The sequence below is a fragment of the Siniperca chuatsi genome, linkage group LG23 (assembly GCF_020085105.1).
Source record: "Siniperca chuatsi isolate FFG_IHB_CAS linkage group LG23, ASM2008510v1, whole genome shotgun sequence".
Taxonomy (NCBI): Eukaryota; Metazoa; Chordata; class Actinopteri; order Centrarchiformes; family Sinipercidae; genus Siniperca; species Siniperca chuatsi.
This window is the reverse complement of record NC_058064.1, coordinates 17,572,956-17,588,546: the sequence shown is the minus strand read 5'-3', so window position 1 is coordinate 17,588,546 and position 15,591 is coordinate 17,572,956. Positions and strand designations below refer to the sequence as shown.

The following is a 15,591-nucleotide window of genomic DNA, read 5'->3' as shown; positions in this document are numbered from 1 at the left end:
TTTTGCAAATTCTGACATGCTGAAAAGAGAATTCATATTTAGTTTCTCCTCACAGGGCCCAAATGACCTCTGAAACAGCTACATCAGTGTCGGCCGTCTGCTCTTGTTTTATCTTTGTCATTTTTCTACAGACAAAATGTGACCAGTACTGGCCGGAGGAGAACCAGGAGGAATACGGTCCATACCAGGTGACCCTGAAAAGCAGCAAGAACCTCGCTTACTACACACTGCGGACGTTCACTGTCAGAGATACCACAAATAAGGTACTTCACACACACACACACACACACACACACACACACTCCTCTCTCTCTGTCCAACACTCACATACACCAACAAACAACGTTGACTGCAGTGGCAGTCCAAAGTGAGTTTAGGGTTCAGTTCCCACTAGGTCTGTTAAAACACCCTTTCTCGTCCGCCAGGCTTCTCAGAAGAAAGTTGAACACACAGTCCTCCATTATCACTACACCCAGTGGCCAGACATGGGTGTCCCAGAATACACTCTGCCCGTCCTGTCCTTCATCAGAGCATCCTCCCGGGCGCGGACACAGGAGATGGGACCTGTACTGGTACACTGCAGGTAGACCGTGTGTGTGTGTGTGTGTGAGAGAGCTACTATTTCAGATATACCACATACTGAATATATGTATTTGACATGTGATGTGTGTCACAGTGCCGGTGTAGGAAGGACAGGAACCTACATAGTGATAGACAGCATGCTACAGCAGATCCAGGATCAGGGCACAGTGAACGTTCTTGGTTTCCTAAAACATGTCCGGACACAGAGGAACTTCCTGGTTCAGACGGAGGTATGTAGTCTGACACAAAGACACACACACACACACACACACACACACACACACACACACACACACACACACACACACACACACACACACACACATTACACACTGACAGTGGTGTTCTCAATGTCAGTCAATCCTTTGTTTCTCCTTCTGTGGCTCTCCTGTAGGAGCAGTACGTGTTCATCCATGATGCTCTGGTGGAGGCCATCTTGAGCCGTGACACCTCTGTGACCTCTGACCTCCTCCACACTTATGTGTCTGACCTCCTGACCCCTGGGGCGTCAGGCAGGACACGCATGGACAAACAGTTCAAAGTATCACATGTTGCCTTTTTTCCCCCACGTTTTATAAACTGCTATTTTGTACTCTTATTTGGCCATTTAGCCAACACTTTGGTTTTTGATCATATCATTATCATGCAAGTGTACACACTGACTGCTGCAAATGTAACCGACTCTTTTTGTTGTGTTTCAGTTGATCAGTCAGCGTCAGGCGAAGCACGCAGACTACAGCACCGCCCTGAGAGACGGCAATGCTGAGAGGAACAGAGCCAGAGCTCTGATGCCTGGTAAGCTGGCAACTGCTCTGGGGCTCCAGACCCCCAAAAGGCCCCCAAAATCCTTATTGGTTTGTGGTAACTTGATGAATTGTAACTTTGTTTGGGAATTTGGGATTATGCACCAACTGAAGCACAATATCAACTGACACGATGAGGGCCCTGCTTTATTACCTGAGTAAAAATCTACTTTTAAGAGCTGATATTGAGTTTACATTGTACATACACCTAAATTAATTTGTGTTTATTCAAATGCTCACACAGCAAACATGGGGCAATGTGATATTCTAGCAAAGGAATTCTGTACACAATGCACAAAGCAGCTAGTTACAATATAGGCAAATAAGCCGATGCAAGATCACGATGTCCCACAAGGAGAGCTTTGATAGTTTTATCATTTCATCCACAGCCTGTCAAAAATGACACATGATCACACCCTTAAATCAGTGGTAGATTGAGGTGCCAACCATGTGACCCTTATTGTGATTGGTTAGCTTATCAGCGTGGTAAAAATGGCTAAGAGGCTCATGAATTATGCAAGGGCTCTATTTTCAGGTGTTGTATTGCTGACTCAGGTCTTTGTGTTTTGTATAGTGGAAAGATCAAGAGTCTGCCTGACCGCTTCAGAAACAAACTCCACAGGGTACATCAACGCCTCCTACGTCATGGTAAGACAACTGGAAACTGTATTTGTTACCATTTTATCTATTAAAGGGCACTTTTGTTTTTGCTTTGCTACATCAACACACGCATTTGCTAGTAGTGTTATGCAGCTCGTGTTTTTACAGGGACACCACCACAGTAAGGAGTTCATAGTGAGCCAGACTCCTCTGAGCAGCACAGTGGCAGATTTCTGGAGAATGATCTGGGAACACAACACATACACTGTTGTCCGTCTGCCAGACACACACTGTCAGGTATAACACACACACACACACACACACACACACACACTGTATAGTACTTATAAAATGACTGTGACTATAAACACACACCCTCTTACATGTTTTCTTGTTTATGTCAGAGTGAAGAGGGGAAGTCTTGTGTTTACTGGCCCAGTAAAGACCAGCCAATGAGCTTTGAGGGTTTCACTGTGTCGTACTCTGGAGAGGAGCACGTATGTCTGTCCAATGACGAGAGACTTTTAGTGCAGGACTTTACATTGGAGTCTCCACAGGTAACACACACGCACACATAGTATACTGTGGGTAACATACACTGTATATACTGTATATGTATATACATTTATAGACAATCATTTGAGACACTTTTACTGTCTGTCTTAAATATCTCAATCCCTCCTTTCTGTTTTTCTCGGCCTCTGTCTAGAACGATTACGTGTTGGCGGTGCGTCAGTACAGCGCCACCTGCTGGCCCAACCCAGACAGTCCCATCAGGAACAGTTTTGAGCTGGTCAACACAGTCAGAGAGCACAGCAGACACTCAGACAGACCTACAGTCATACATGATCCGTGAGTACAACGTAGACAGGGTCACTCTTTCATTTGACATTGTTTTTCTTTCTTTGCAAAGGTAAATCTGTGTGTGTGTGTGTGTGTGTGTGTGTGTGTAGGCTGGGAGGTGCTACATCAGGGCTGTTCTGTGCCCTCACCACCCTGTCCAGTCTGCTAGAGGAGGAGGGAGCAGTAGACGTCTACCAGGTGGCACGGATGACCAACCTCATGAGGCCTGGGGTTTTTAATGATATAGTAAGTACTGGCACGCACACACACTAAATACTCGTAATCCTCCCATTTCTCTCTGCCACCACTTCATTAACTTTAAAATGACAATGAGGTGAGCAACTTCACCTCAGACATTTACTAATGATCCCTTCCTCAGCATCATTTATAAAAAAGTAGCTGGTAAGGGGTATTTTTAAAATAAAATACGGCTTGGTCTTGAAGCTGTGTTTCGCCCCCCACAGGAGCAGTACCAGTATCTGTACCGAGCTGTGCTGAGTCTGGTGAGCAGCCAGGAAGACCAGAGAGCCCTGCAGAGTCCAGAAACCAACGGATCTGTACCACTGGGACAGACTAACATCGCTGAGAGCCTGGAGTCACTCATGTAGACACATGCACACAAACACAGGTCCACACACATTTAACACATACACAGAAAATGCATCATACAAAGCATGCACACACACACACACACACACACACACACACACACACACACACACACACACACACACACACACACACACACACACACACACACACACCAGTGTAGACTGAGGTTTTGTGATAAGAGGATGAATATCATCATTTCGGTGTCTGTGGTTCATAGCTGTGTCCACTGAACATGCTAATGCTTTAATGTACAGTGTTCAACAATTCAGTTCAACAATCAGAGATCATTATTCAAAATATAGAAATAAAACTTCATAATCAAGTAAGTAATCCAAATTTTGAGTCTCTTCCCTTTTAATCAGTGAAGTCCATAACCAGGAGCTCCAAATACTTTAGCTGTCTGATATAGTGACTACACCCAAAAGCTTTTTGCCATTTATGGTATTTCTTTTTGACAAATTCCATGTGTGTTTCACATGCCCACTGTCATTAAAATCGATAACCTTTTACTTGTCATACTGTCAGCGTTAGCATGCACAGCAGACTAAGCTACAGAATCTCTCAGACACAGAGCATTTTTCATTTTTTGACCAACCAGCCGTGATCTGACTCATCCTTTAGAAGAGAAAAAGTACCACTTTCTAATAAGGCATCCTATTTTTAGTTAACTAATGGCTTTATTAATGGTTAATAAATAATTTACCAATGTTTTATAGATCAGTTGTAAGTCTTTAAATAAACAATGCTTGTGTTGCCAGGTTGCTGAAACTCCCATTGACTGGTCAGACTGTTATTTCTGGAAAAGGGCTGCAGGAAACCAAAATCCATTTAGTAACATCTTATTAAAAACTTCAGGACTTGCTGATTATAACCCTTTATTAATGGCTTGTTAACATTAATAACTACAGATTTGATGGCTTATTAGAAAGTGAAAACCCCATGAGAATTTATTATCGAATTACCAAGATTTATTTCACTATTTTTACAGTACAGTACAAAGGATAACTGATCTATAAAGCATTAGTAAATTATTTATTAACCATTGATAAAGCCATTAGTTACAGTTCAGAAGTCCTTTATAACTGGTTCATTATTACATAGTGGTAACAAAAAAAGCTTCACTGCCTTTCCAACAAGAACCTACAAACTCTCCAGCTGTGTGTCTGTTGCTGGTCAGCATGGAGCCTGAAGCAGCAGAACTCCAGCACACTGAGAGATGGCCAAAAAGCTTTTGATGGGTTTCATTAAAAACTACATGAATATGAAATAATAATAAAAAACATCAAAAAGCATTTCTAACTTAAATGATTTGGAATGATTGGAAAAGATGTATGTTCGTAATGGAAGGAGTCAGCTATTTAATTCCAATAACAGACCTACCTTAAATTCATAACCTATTTTAATCTTCCTTTAACATGTATTTCTTTAATTTGTGGTTTCTTCCATTTGATCCTTTATTGTTACTTTTTGCCTTTTTTTCCATCACTCTCATGTATTCCATCTTTCTTCTAAAAAACCTGAAATAACTATTAATAAAATGTTCAATTGGTGAACCGGCAAAACAAACAAAATTAAAGTAAGATTTCCGAAAATACAAATAAACACAAATCAAAGTAGAACAAGATGACTTCAATGTTAAAAAAAAAGAGAAATGGTGCAGGAAATGACATTCTCCTAAACCCTTGTTTTTCCTGCATAATATTTTATGCACTGCACATTAACCAGCAGATTTTGGGGCTCAAACTACCGTGTATCCTTATTTAGAGTAATGTTTTGAATAACCAAAATCTCTTAAGGCCTCACTAGTGACAGTAAAATGACTGCTGGTATTTACTGCTGTTGAATTTCTCTGTTCATGTCTTGTTGCCACTGGCTCCATGGTCTCTGGTACCTCGTGCCTTTTGTAATTCATGTTATTGTACTTTAAACCTGTTTTTATACAACTGTGTGACTAATATGCCAAAATAATGATTGGTGATTTATTTCTATTTTCTTAAAAGTCTTGTTGGGCTCATACTTTGGTATATAAAGATCCGAGAGGAGAGAAAAATGTCATCATCAGGCTCAGATGTTTTGTAAAAGATGCAATCTGGGATTTAAAGTGATATTCCACACAAACACAGTCCCTGTTAGCCTGACAGGTGGCTGTGAAAAGTTGCAGTTGGATTCCAATGATAACTACTTTTCATAATGGACAGAAAATATCTAAACCTCCCTAACCCCTGCAACAGAATAATCAATCAGTATAATCAGCTATAAGAAAATCAGGACATCATCCCGCTGAGACAGTTGTCATATTGTTGCAAACATTTAGTGTTTAGACAATGAGACAAATCAGTGGAAAGAAAGACAAACAGCTGAACTTACTGATGAGACTTTTTATTCTTTTAAACCTCACTGGCACAGACTGATGAAATACTTAAGCTGAGAGATGTGACTTTGGATCCCTGCAGCTCTTTTGCATCCCTGTGCCACTTGCAATGACTGTTTTCATTTTGAGGGAGTTCAAATGTTTCCACCGCGTCAGACACGATCAGTCAACCTCTGAATCACTTTAAAACAATGTTGCAGCTTCTGTTTGTGCCTGTTTTGCGTCCACTCTGTGCCATTTGTTTATCTCCTCTGGGGATGCAAAATGGCACAAATCATATAGAGGCTACTGCAGCAGAACCAGACAATGATTCAAACCAGATCTAACTGTAATGTCTTTCTGTGTAAATATCCCTGAATACATCACAAGGCCAAATTACTGTATGTTTATACTGTACCTCTATATATTTTCTATTTTACTATAAAAAAGTGATTTTCTAGTCATTTACACATATATATAACTGTGTGGATTCTATTTGATAATTTTAGCCTGGAAATATTGATCATGTTTATAGTTTTAATGGAATGTTATCTCTTTTTATCTGTCTGATTACTGTAGCAGCTTAATGTCTATACCTGTATCTCCAGCCATAAACTGGTGCAGTCTGTATATAGCAACATGTTGAAGCAACATGATTTAAGATTTGTCTATGATTTAAACTTTTCTTTTTCTGGGAGGGAAAAAAATAAAATGTTCTAGACCCAAACTTATCCCTTCATTTTCTTAACCAGTCTCATTTAAAGACACAGCACAAATTTGTTTATATATTTATCATGCTTTTATTCATACTATAATACATTGTATTGCATTGTCTCCCCTGATCGACCTGTACATGACATGATAGTAAAGATGAACAAAGGTTAAATAATCAATGCACAACCATGAAAGGTTAACAAAGATTAAGTCAAAACCAAAAATATATATTTCTATATAATCATATTAATATTTTCCATTACACATTATATTGTAGCAGTCACATTAGATAAAGTGTATATAGTGCGTTAATAAAACCTCGTTATGCAGAAAGAATATGAATGCCCACCCCGGGAGTATTTCAGTTATTACTATTTCTGTAAAAATGTGTCTCAAGCACTTAAACCCCAAGCAGATCCCCATCCTGCCTTCACACTGCATGGATATAACTCTATGTGAAGGTTAATACAAGCACTTTCATCCAGTCATGTGATTGTTTCTAAAGCCTCACACACCTGGGTCCCCACAGCCCTATCAATTTCCAAATGACGTTCATCATGTGTGCCCTAATCTGTCTCTTCTCATCCTATCTCTCACAAAATGTTCAGAATTTTCTGAGTATGCACACTACCCGCCTGACAGAAGCTAGAAATGGTTTTTATAACCTTTTCCTATTTTTAACATAAGGTAAAGCCATCAAAACTCATCGGAGGAGATAAACTACAGGGGGTGGGGCCAAACAACCATAGTTTTTCTTGCTTTTCTTGTATATGATTTTATCCGGGAACAAGACAAACACTGAAAAAAATGATCTCCATTTCACTATTTGTGATAGCCAGTGGAAGCCATCTTTCTCTGGAAATATCTTGAGTAACATGAACCCTCATCGACCCTCACCTGTAATGTTTCTTTGATTATACACACACACAAACTATGCTTTGATAAAAAAACAACAAGAAATTGTATTATGGCACATTAAGATGTTAGAATCAAAAGCAATGACATATGAATTCCTGCACTTAGAGTATCTTTTCTGTTGCCCCCTACAGCTGCTGGGGATCCAGTGTCTTGCTCAACGACACTTCAGCAGTGTAGATAATGGCTGACAAATCCAAATCAAGCCCTCGTGTCATCCTGCTGCCTGTGCTACAATGGCAGTTTTCTGTAACATACCCATGTGATTTTATATCCTTTTGACAATGTGTATTAATTACCACAAATTCTCAAATAAATGCCATAAACTAAATAAAGGCCAGGGGAGAATGCTATTACCAGTACCTGTACTACAATGGCCGTCAGCTTAATAAAACCACAGCATTAATTCCATCAGTACACTGTATATTTCTTTGTACTTTCTCAAGCAACTGTCGGGGAAACTCAACACTTCTTCAAAATAAAAGCCCTCCAGAGGAGTGAAGGGATTCTATCCCCTGAACTGCTGGAAATGATTTGAATGTTTAGAAAATAGGGAGGCCTCTTACTAAAAAATGTGGTTGAAGAAATGTATATAAATTGGAGTTAGACATAATGGCCTGTGTTGGATGACGGCCTGGTTCTCTCTCAAGTTGAGGTATATAAAACCCCAGGGCAACTATTTGGGAATTTATGGTGTACATTTGTTTAGTAACTAAATATTACATGATAAATGACACAAAAGCAAAGTTAAAATAACGTAAAACTTCAATTAATAGCCTAGGCTTTAATTTGCTTCAATCACTGAACTCAACCTGCCTAGATTTGAAACTAGACCCGACGTCTAATTGAGACCTGCGTTTATTTGTCAAAATGTGTAGCCACACCCGGCCAGTAAATGGGGCCGGCGTCTAATTAGGGCTCGGCTTTTAATTGAACTGGTACGGTATGTAGTCTTGTGCAATACTCTGAGTGCAAATGCAAGTAATACAGGAAAGAAAATACTCTGTATATATCTTTATATATAATATATAATATATAATTTGGGGAAAATAGCTACATTCTCTACTTTACCTAAAATGCTACAGCACCACAACTTCCACCTGTTTCAAGCTTATGATGAGAAACTGAAAATGATCAGAATCTCTTTTTTTTTTGTCACATTCCTGTAAAATCACTGGTGAAGATGAACTCCAGTCATAGATAAAACCCAGTTGATCTGCTTCTTAATTTAGTTTGGAAATATGTCCTCTCCGAAGGGGAGCGCTACGGTGCTCTGTAGCATTAAAATGTAATGTTCTAGATAATGATTTATACCACTTTAAAAGGTTACATTTAGCACCTTTTTAAAAGCAAGAGAAAGGGAAGTGACGTTTCTTGAGAGCAGCTCAAAATGTCTACAAAAAGTAGACACTGCTTTTCTTTTTAATGTCACAAGATTTGTGAGAATCTTAAAGTCTGAATCAAATCCTCACTTTGGGTGATCAAGGCAAGTATGTTGTTAACAAAATATAATATTGAAGCATAATATTAGGTTACGCATAGCTCTCTTTTCCTTGACACTGCTGAATGTGTGCGTGTGTGTGTGTGTGAGTGTGTTCTCCTACAGGCTGTGCCCATCGTTCTCTCTTCTTGTCTGCAGCCCTAATTTCCCTGACAACCCTGTTGGACACAGAGGAGAAATTAGACAGTAGTACAAAGCACTGGTTTAAGCAATGTATTTGTGCTTGCTACATAGTGAGGACTGAAACACGTTTTTTACCTAAAGATTGAGGACATTTTGTCCAGTCCTCACAACTTCAAAGGGCTGTTTGAAGGTTAAGACTTAGTTTTAAGGGTTAGGTTAGAATTAAGTTATGGTTAGGGTGAGGGTAAGGGGCTAGGGAATGCATTATGTCAATGACAGCCCTCGCAGGACAGAAGTACAAGGATGTGTGTGTGTGTGTGTGTGTGTGTCCTTACAGAGTTGGTTCGTTTGCGTTTCCAGCAGTCTGGGTTAAGTCTTTTCTGTTCGTCTGCGAGGGCTTTGGCCTGTACGGTGAACGCCCGCCGCTCCTCACTTCGCATTTTCTTCCACCGCTCACCGAGGAGGACGCTGATCGCTCTGAAACACACACACACACACACACACACACACACATTACCTTACAATAAACATTGAAACACACTACAGTTTCACAACACACATGTAGACACAGAGCACACCCACCTGTTGTCCTTTCCTGGGTACATCTGTGTGTACTCCACTCTGAACTTCTTGGCAAACAGCATGAAGGCGTTCATTGGCCGCTTGCACTTATTTGGCGTGGCATTATTACTTCCTGCTGTGCTGGCATGCTGGCTTTTGGTTGGCTTTTGACGAGAAGAGTGGGAGTGACCGGGACTGTGGGCGTCTGCAGGTTTTAAACAGATCCACAATTGCCAGGCTTGCCATTTTTCTTTGCTGAAATGCATCCTCAACCTTGTTCGAGTGTTTCTGTGTTTTTGTACGATGCCTGTTCTTAATGTTTCTGCTTATTCACACAAAAAATTTGAAAGTACAATACCTTGTAATGTGTCTCTGTCTGGAGAAACAGCTCCCCTGCTGGACCTGGAGGCGCGCCGCTGTTTAGCCATACTGCTCAACACGTAAACCGCAGAGGAGTCCAGAGGAGTGAAATCGTAACTAAGGAAGACGCACATATAAAAATAGGTGTTTCACACACACACACACACACTAACTAATCTGCTGATCAGCCTTTTACTGCTTTAGGTTTAGGACAGCACACAGAATTAACATTGAATCATCTTCAGTTAAAAATGTACGTGCATTAGATATTTATAAGTATTGTATGTTTACTTGTTCTGGAGCATTATACTGTAAGCGTCTATTTCACCTCCTGAATGTGTCAAAGACCAGTGAGTCGTCGGTGTGTTTGGCATCTCTGTGTCCTGGAGGAAGGCACACACCTCCCACCTCCATTTCATAGCACGGTATCCCATGACGCACCACGGTCAAGCTCGGGTAAAATGACGACCAGCCTAACGGAAAGTAAGACTGAATGTAAAGAAGTCAGTTTAATGTTTAAAACGGTTCCAGTGTTTTCTCATCATCGCTCCTACCTTTGTTTTTGACGTAGAAGGGGTGATCAAGTTGGCACCGAGCGGTCATGGGGGCATGTCCGAATGCCCCGGGGTCAAAGGTCAGCTGTAGGACAGCCTGACCAGACAACACAATCTCTGAATGCTCCACCAGCTGCAGACCCTCAGAGCCATAACTCTGCAAAAGAGCAAGCAGTGTTTACTCATTATGTACCGTTATTGCTTGCTTATTTTTGCATACATATATTTTGCATTTCATTCTCAGTCTTTTCTGTTCATCTCGGATTTTAACTATTGACAGAAAAACTACCTACCTTCTAAGTTGTTCTTTTACTTAAATTATACAGATTGCTGCTGCTGCTATTGTTCATAATACAACACATTAACACTGAACTGAACAGACATAGACCACGTAGCACTAAAAATGGAAAATCAAATCAAAATGTCAGAGGTCTAACAGTCTAAGTACAGCCACAAACGTCTTGCATAATGTACCTTCACAGATCTGGATTGTTCCTCATCACCAGAGTCTTCCTCCGCAGAGTCCAGGTCCTCCGCGTCCTGCCACTCCACATTAGAACCGCTGTGGAAACGCAGATGAGTGCCTGATGACAGAGAATAGCTGCTCTGAGATAAAAACAATAGCCTCAAATAAAATCTCACATTTATGTATTCCCAGTAGAGAAAACAAGTGAGGACCCAGTGTGAGGTGGCAGCAAAAGTAAAAGACACAGATGAGATAACATCTTAACAGAGAAGCTCTTGTACAGCCCTCTGATTGATTCATGTAGTCTCCCAGTTATGCTCAGCGTATGCATGTGCATGTGTGTGTGTCTACCTTTGAGAAAACAGTGCCAGGCGGTGGGTGGCCAGCAGAAGCTCCAGCCCATGTCTTCATCATCAGACAGAGAGGATCTGGTTGACACTGCGGAACCACATTCACTGCTCTTCTGTGGAAACATGAGGCGGCAGCGTTGTTAGGCAATAAACAGCTGCCCACAGAGCCAAGAGCTGTGGGTTTGCACTCTAAACAAACAGCAGCTCATTCTTGACCTGCAGACACACCGCTTTCTATGGCACGTGGTTGGAGGTCAGTTTTAGTAAGTAAAAGATAATTAAAAGACACTCAAATTTAAAAAGGAGTTCAAAACTCTCTTTTGATTTGCTCTTCAGATGCCATGACAGTGAAGTGATGATAAAGCAAAGAGAGGAAGCAGGTAAACATGAGCTGTACCCTGCTGCGCCCACGACGCTCCCTGTCATGACCTCTGGGGGGCGACATGGTGCTGCTGGGTAGAGTGGGAGGAGGCCGAGCGTAGGAATGTAGATTACTGCTGGTGCTGGAGAGGCAGACCGAAGAGAAAATGAAAATGACACAGACTCATAAGTGGCACCTATTGCCAACAACACAGACGATTTCCTGACTTGTAGTAGCTAATGTAGGACAGAATGACACAAGGTACTTTGTAGGGCTGATGCAATAGGGCACATTTAGAAGAAGTGGTGTACCTCTAATATTGAAGCTTATAGTACATATCTTAATACTCCTTAATGTTCATGTTGTTGCTGTGTCAGACAGTCATTTTGATGCAGTGCTGCATACTTGTGAATATTGATTCTAATTTTGGTATCCTTAAAAGCAAGGCCGTAGCTACCACTGAGGATACCGAGGTCATTGCCTCAGTATTGTCTCTGGGACTTTGGGGTTTTTAACAATCTGAGGAGTAGTTTACATTCTACATATACATACAAATGACACATTTCAATCCTGATTCTGTTATTTTTTAGAGTCAAAATAACCGTTATAGGCCAAAAACATAAAATGCAATAAAGCTTTTAGTACTTCACCAGAATGATATTCCTGTCACTGAGGGGCAGGATTTGAAACTGCATCGTGAAACTGAATTGTGTAGAGAAATAAACATCTACAGAACACACATTTAAACTGTTAAATTAATTTAGGAAAGGCTTTTTTTAGTGGCTTGTTAAAGTTCTTAGGGGGCTGGGGATGCACTAGGGGACTCTTGAACTCAGTATTTCTAAAATGCTGGCTACAGCCCTGCTCACAAGATGTGCAACATGGCTGAGGAGACACATTCCAACCATATATACAATGTTACATTCATGCTTTTCAGTCGTAACACTCATGTTTTAGTGCATGGCGAAGAACAAAAAGCACCTACCTGCTGTGAGGAGACTCCTGTAGCAGTGGGCTCTGAGGTCCGGTGGCGATGTGAGCCAGCTGCGTCAGCCAGTGTGTGTCAGGAGGCTGTGTGTGCGCGTGTCGCTCCTGGTGTGACACACCCACGTCCACCTGGTAGACAGGTGGTGCTGTTGGCTCCGCCTCCTCCTGAACCTCCTGCAGGTCTGGGAGGTCGTCTAGGAGGAGAAAACAAACACTAGCTGAAAACTTTGGCTCTCTCTGATTTGAAAAACCGGCAGCCCACATGTTATGCTATTCATCCATCCGCTGCGTTTAACCCGGTGTATGCTCATGCCTTATGTACCGTATTCCACGTAACTGTCGCTGGTGGGGAAGCCGGGTGAGGAGGGGAGGCGTTCCTCACAGCAGAGCAGGTCATGCGATTGGTCTCCATCTGCATCCATCGTCACTGCTGACAGTAAGACCAGACAAACAACAACAGATTAAGGTGTAGGAAGCACACTTGACTAGTTGGGAGTTGTAAAGGGTGTATGTATACATTTTTAAATTTTGTAGATTTATTAGATTAACAAAGTGATTTACTGAGTAGAATAGCAAACTAAGCATTATAGCATGGACAGTAAAAGTAATAGTATAACACATTTGTGAAGGATAGGATAACAAAAACTAACATATAAACACCTTTCTAAAACTCAGTGCAAATCAAATTAAAGAAGTGTATTTTCCAAATAGTGCTGTGGTTTGAGAATCTATTTCAAATCTATTATTAGTCTATTCTTATTCATATATTAATATTATCACTCTATTAATTTATCATCTATTATGAATTATTTGTATAGTCTGGTTACAGGGAAACTCCACCGATTTTACACATGAAGATCAGTTTACTCAGCTGTGTAATGTCATCTGTAGCTCTGGTAGAGCTTTACAAAGTTTAAAAAAATAACCCTAATGATGTCATCACGGTTATTTCGGCCTGGGCTCTGAAACTACAAATTTTCAAGGGAAAGCCTATTTTACAGGTGTTATTGGCAGGCAGGTATTGACCAGGCAGGTAGGGTCTAACACAAGACGCTACAGAGTAGTGTAGGATCCAGTTTTTTCAAATCTAGCCTCATACTAAGGATTAAGTCTGGATAACTCAGCTTCTACTGCTTTGATTTTGACCTTTTTTTTTTTTTTTTTTTTTTTTTTTTTTTTTTTTTTTTTAAATCTGTCTCTTGTGAGTCCCCAAACTTTATGAAAGTGCAATACTAAATCACTAGAGTGAGTATCCCTTTAAGAGTTTTAATTACACAGTACAGATGCAGGTTAACTCTGCAGTCCACTGCTCTGTGGTTACCTGTGTTTTCACCCTGAGGCTCTGAATCTCGCACGTTCTGGTGTTTGGGGTCGCTGGACAGCACAGCTGGGGTCACCACCTCCCACACCATGATGTCCACAGTCACTGAAACATACAGACAGCTGAATAACTACTGTACTCTATAACCAACAGGTGTCACTTTAATAGCATCATAGTTTTTTTATGTAAATGGTCAAATTAAGGGCTAATGGAAATATATTGTAGGTAGAAAATATAACTTACAGGTAACACTTAACTAAACATTACTGGCATCAGTATCAGCATTAGCCATATTGCAGAATCCCATGGGCCAAGCACCCACTAACAAACACACACAGAAACTTTATCCTTCACTGAGCTGTAATGTATAGGCTATAAATGGTTGGGGTGACATAGGGCAACACTGGGCTGGCTGCCATTACCTTATAACATACCTAAGTTTAGACACATTCTCAAAGCTCCAGTGTATTTACCACTTCACTATTTGATGGAAGAATATGGGTATAATTGTATACAATACGTTGAAATATTCCGTTTCGAATATGTAAACATGATAAGAACGAGTTTCAGTCCAATCTATTTCACAATATTCTCGTCATGTGACTCCGCCTTGTTTATAAACTTTGAGATCCTGCACGCATGCGCACAAAAAGCCCATTCATTCAATACTGAGGGCAGCGAGAATACATTTAAAGTAAGTAGTTCAAAATGAGTGAAAAGCACGAAATTAACCATCCAGAATAAACTGACTATTGTGACACTATCGACTGCTATTAAATGCTACTGGCGTCAACGTTTTTTACGCTTCGGAAAACTTCAGACGAAGCAGCGTAATTTGTTGTCACGAAACAAAGGTGCCGTTGAAATACTGAAGTTACGTCGACGAAAACGAGAAAAAGCGTTAGCATCTGTATTTTAACGGTCAAATTAATGAGATTTATGACATTCGGAGTATGAAAATATGATTAAATACGGACGAGCAGTCCTACTGCGCAAAGGCAGTTACAACAAAACAACTAACGTCAACAATGAAGCTTTACGGAGAGAGCAGCGAAACTGCATTTACGGCAAAAAAATAAACGTTGTCAGTTTCACATTATTACTCGTACGTCAAGTTCAGGGGGAAATCATTCAGATGGCGTAATCACTTCTCAAATTCAACGCTTTAAAACCCATAAATGATTTCAATGAACTTTCCTCAACTCACCAAAACAGTCGCCTTGGCTTGGACGGGGAAGGGGGTTGGTATAAACACATTTCCCCCAGGGATCCTATTGGCCAGACCTGATGTCAATCTAAGAGCTTCTCTCATCCTCATTGGTCAGTTCAGGTTCGCTTCATTATCATCGCCACAACAATAAAACATTGGGTGGGTTAAACTGATGAATGATGGCTAAACCAAAAGTATCACAAGTGACATTTACAAAACATGTAATCTCCTGTATAATTTTACATTCTTTTCAACACATTGACAATATTTTGATCACCGGAATCAGGCTGTGAGACAACAAGATAGGTAGAAAGTGTGGCAAGACCATGTAAATGTTATGAATGTTGTTGTTAATTTCCGCAGCAGACAAATCACCTT

General features: G+C 40.6%; 2 protein-coding genes across 10 annotated transcripts in view; one reads left to right on the top strand and one right to left on the bottom strand.

Moving 5' to 3' along the window:
- The window catches only part of ptprz1b (protein tyrosine phosphatase receptor type Z1b), a 62,576-nt gene extending 59,114 nt beyond the window's left edge, over positions 1-3,462 (top strand). For all 4 annotated transcript variants that reach the window (XM_044186819.1, XM_044186818.1, XM_044186821.1 and 1 more), the window contains 11 exons: positions 132-263; positions 426-583; positions 677-812; positions 977-1,123; positions 1,284-1,377; positions 1,960-2,033; positions 2,154-2,282; positions 2,390-2,542; positions 2,695-2,837; positions 2,939-3,074; positions 3,293-3,462. In XM_044186819.1, the coding sequence (XP_044042754.1) occupies positions 132-263; positions 426-583; positions 677-812; positions 977-1,123; positions 1,284-1,377; positions 1,960-2,033; positions 2,154-2,282; positions 2,390-2,542; positions 2,695-2,837; positions 2,939-3,074; positions 3,293-3,436 (1,446 nt within the window). In that variant the 3' untranslated portion in view covers positions 3,437-3,462. The remainder of the gene's footprint in view (positions 1-131; positions 264-425; positions 584-676; positions 813-976; positions 1,124-1,283; positions 1,378-1,959; positions 2,034-2,153; positions 2,283-2,389; positions 2,543-2,694; positions 2,838-2,938; positions 3,075-3,292) is intronic.
- Positions 3,463-5,735: 2,273 nt separating this feature from the next.
- LOC122871564 (HMG box-containing protein 1-like) lies at positions 5,736-15,299 on the bottom strand. 6 transcript variants are annotated; one of them, XM_044186839.1, is made up of 13 exons: positions 15,211-15,299; positions 14,004-14,108; positions 13,005-13,109; positions 12,681-12,876; positions 11,732-11,837; positions 11,336-11,447; positions 10,993-11,102; positions 10,519-10,675; positions 10,293-10,437; positions 9,963-10,081; positions 9,626-9,809; positions 9,379-9,520; positions 5,736-9,078 (listed from the first exon to the last, which is right to left on the bottom strand). In XM_044186839.1, exons 2-13 carry the CDS (start codon positions 14,092-14,094, stop codon positions 9,061-9,063), a joined length of 1,485 nt encoding a protein of 494 aa, XP_044042774.1. In that variant the 5' UTR covers positions 14,095-14,108; positions 15,211-15,299; the 3' UTR covers positions 5,736-9,060. The 6 variants fall into 6 exon arrangements, with proteins under 6 accessions (XP_044042774.1, XP_044042772.1, XP_044042771.1 ...); XM_044186837.1 differs by having other exon boundaries at positions 13,005-13,112; positions 15,211-15,297; XM_044186836.1 differs by lacking the exon at positions 15,211-15,299 and adding an exon at positions 14,438-14,674.
- Between the last annotated feature and the right edge of the window lie 292 nt (positions 15,300-15,591).

Bases quoted from the DNA above. Each gene is read 5' to 3' on its own strand.
- LOC122871564 (XM_044186835.1), bottom strand. The intron at 12,877-13,004 runs GTACATAAGGCA...TTCTCCTCCTAG, and splicing joins CGACAGTTACGTGGAATACG to ACGACCTCCCAGACCTGCAG. The intron at 10,676-10,992 runs GTACATTATGCA...GCTCTTTTGCAG, and splicing joins AACAATCCAGATCTGTGAAG to AGTTATGGCTCTGAGGGTCT.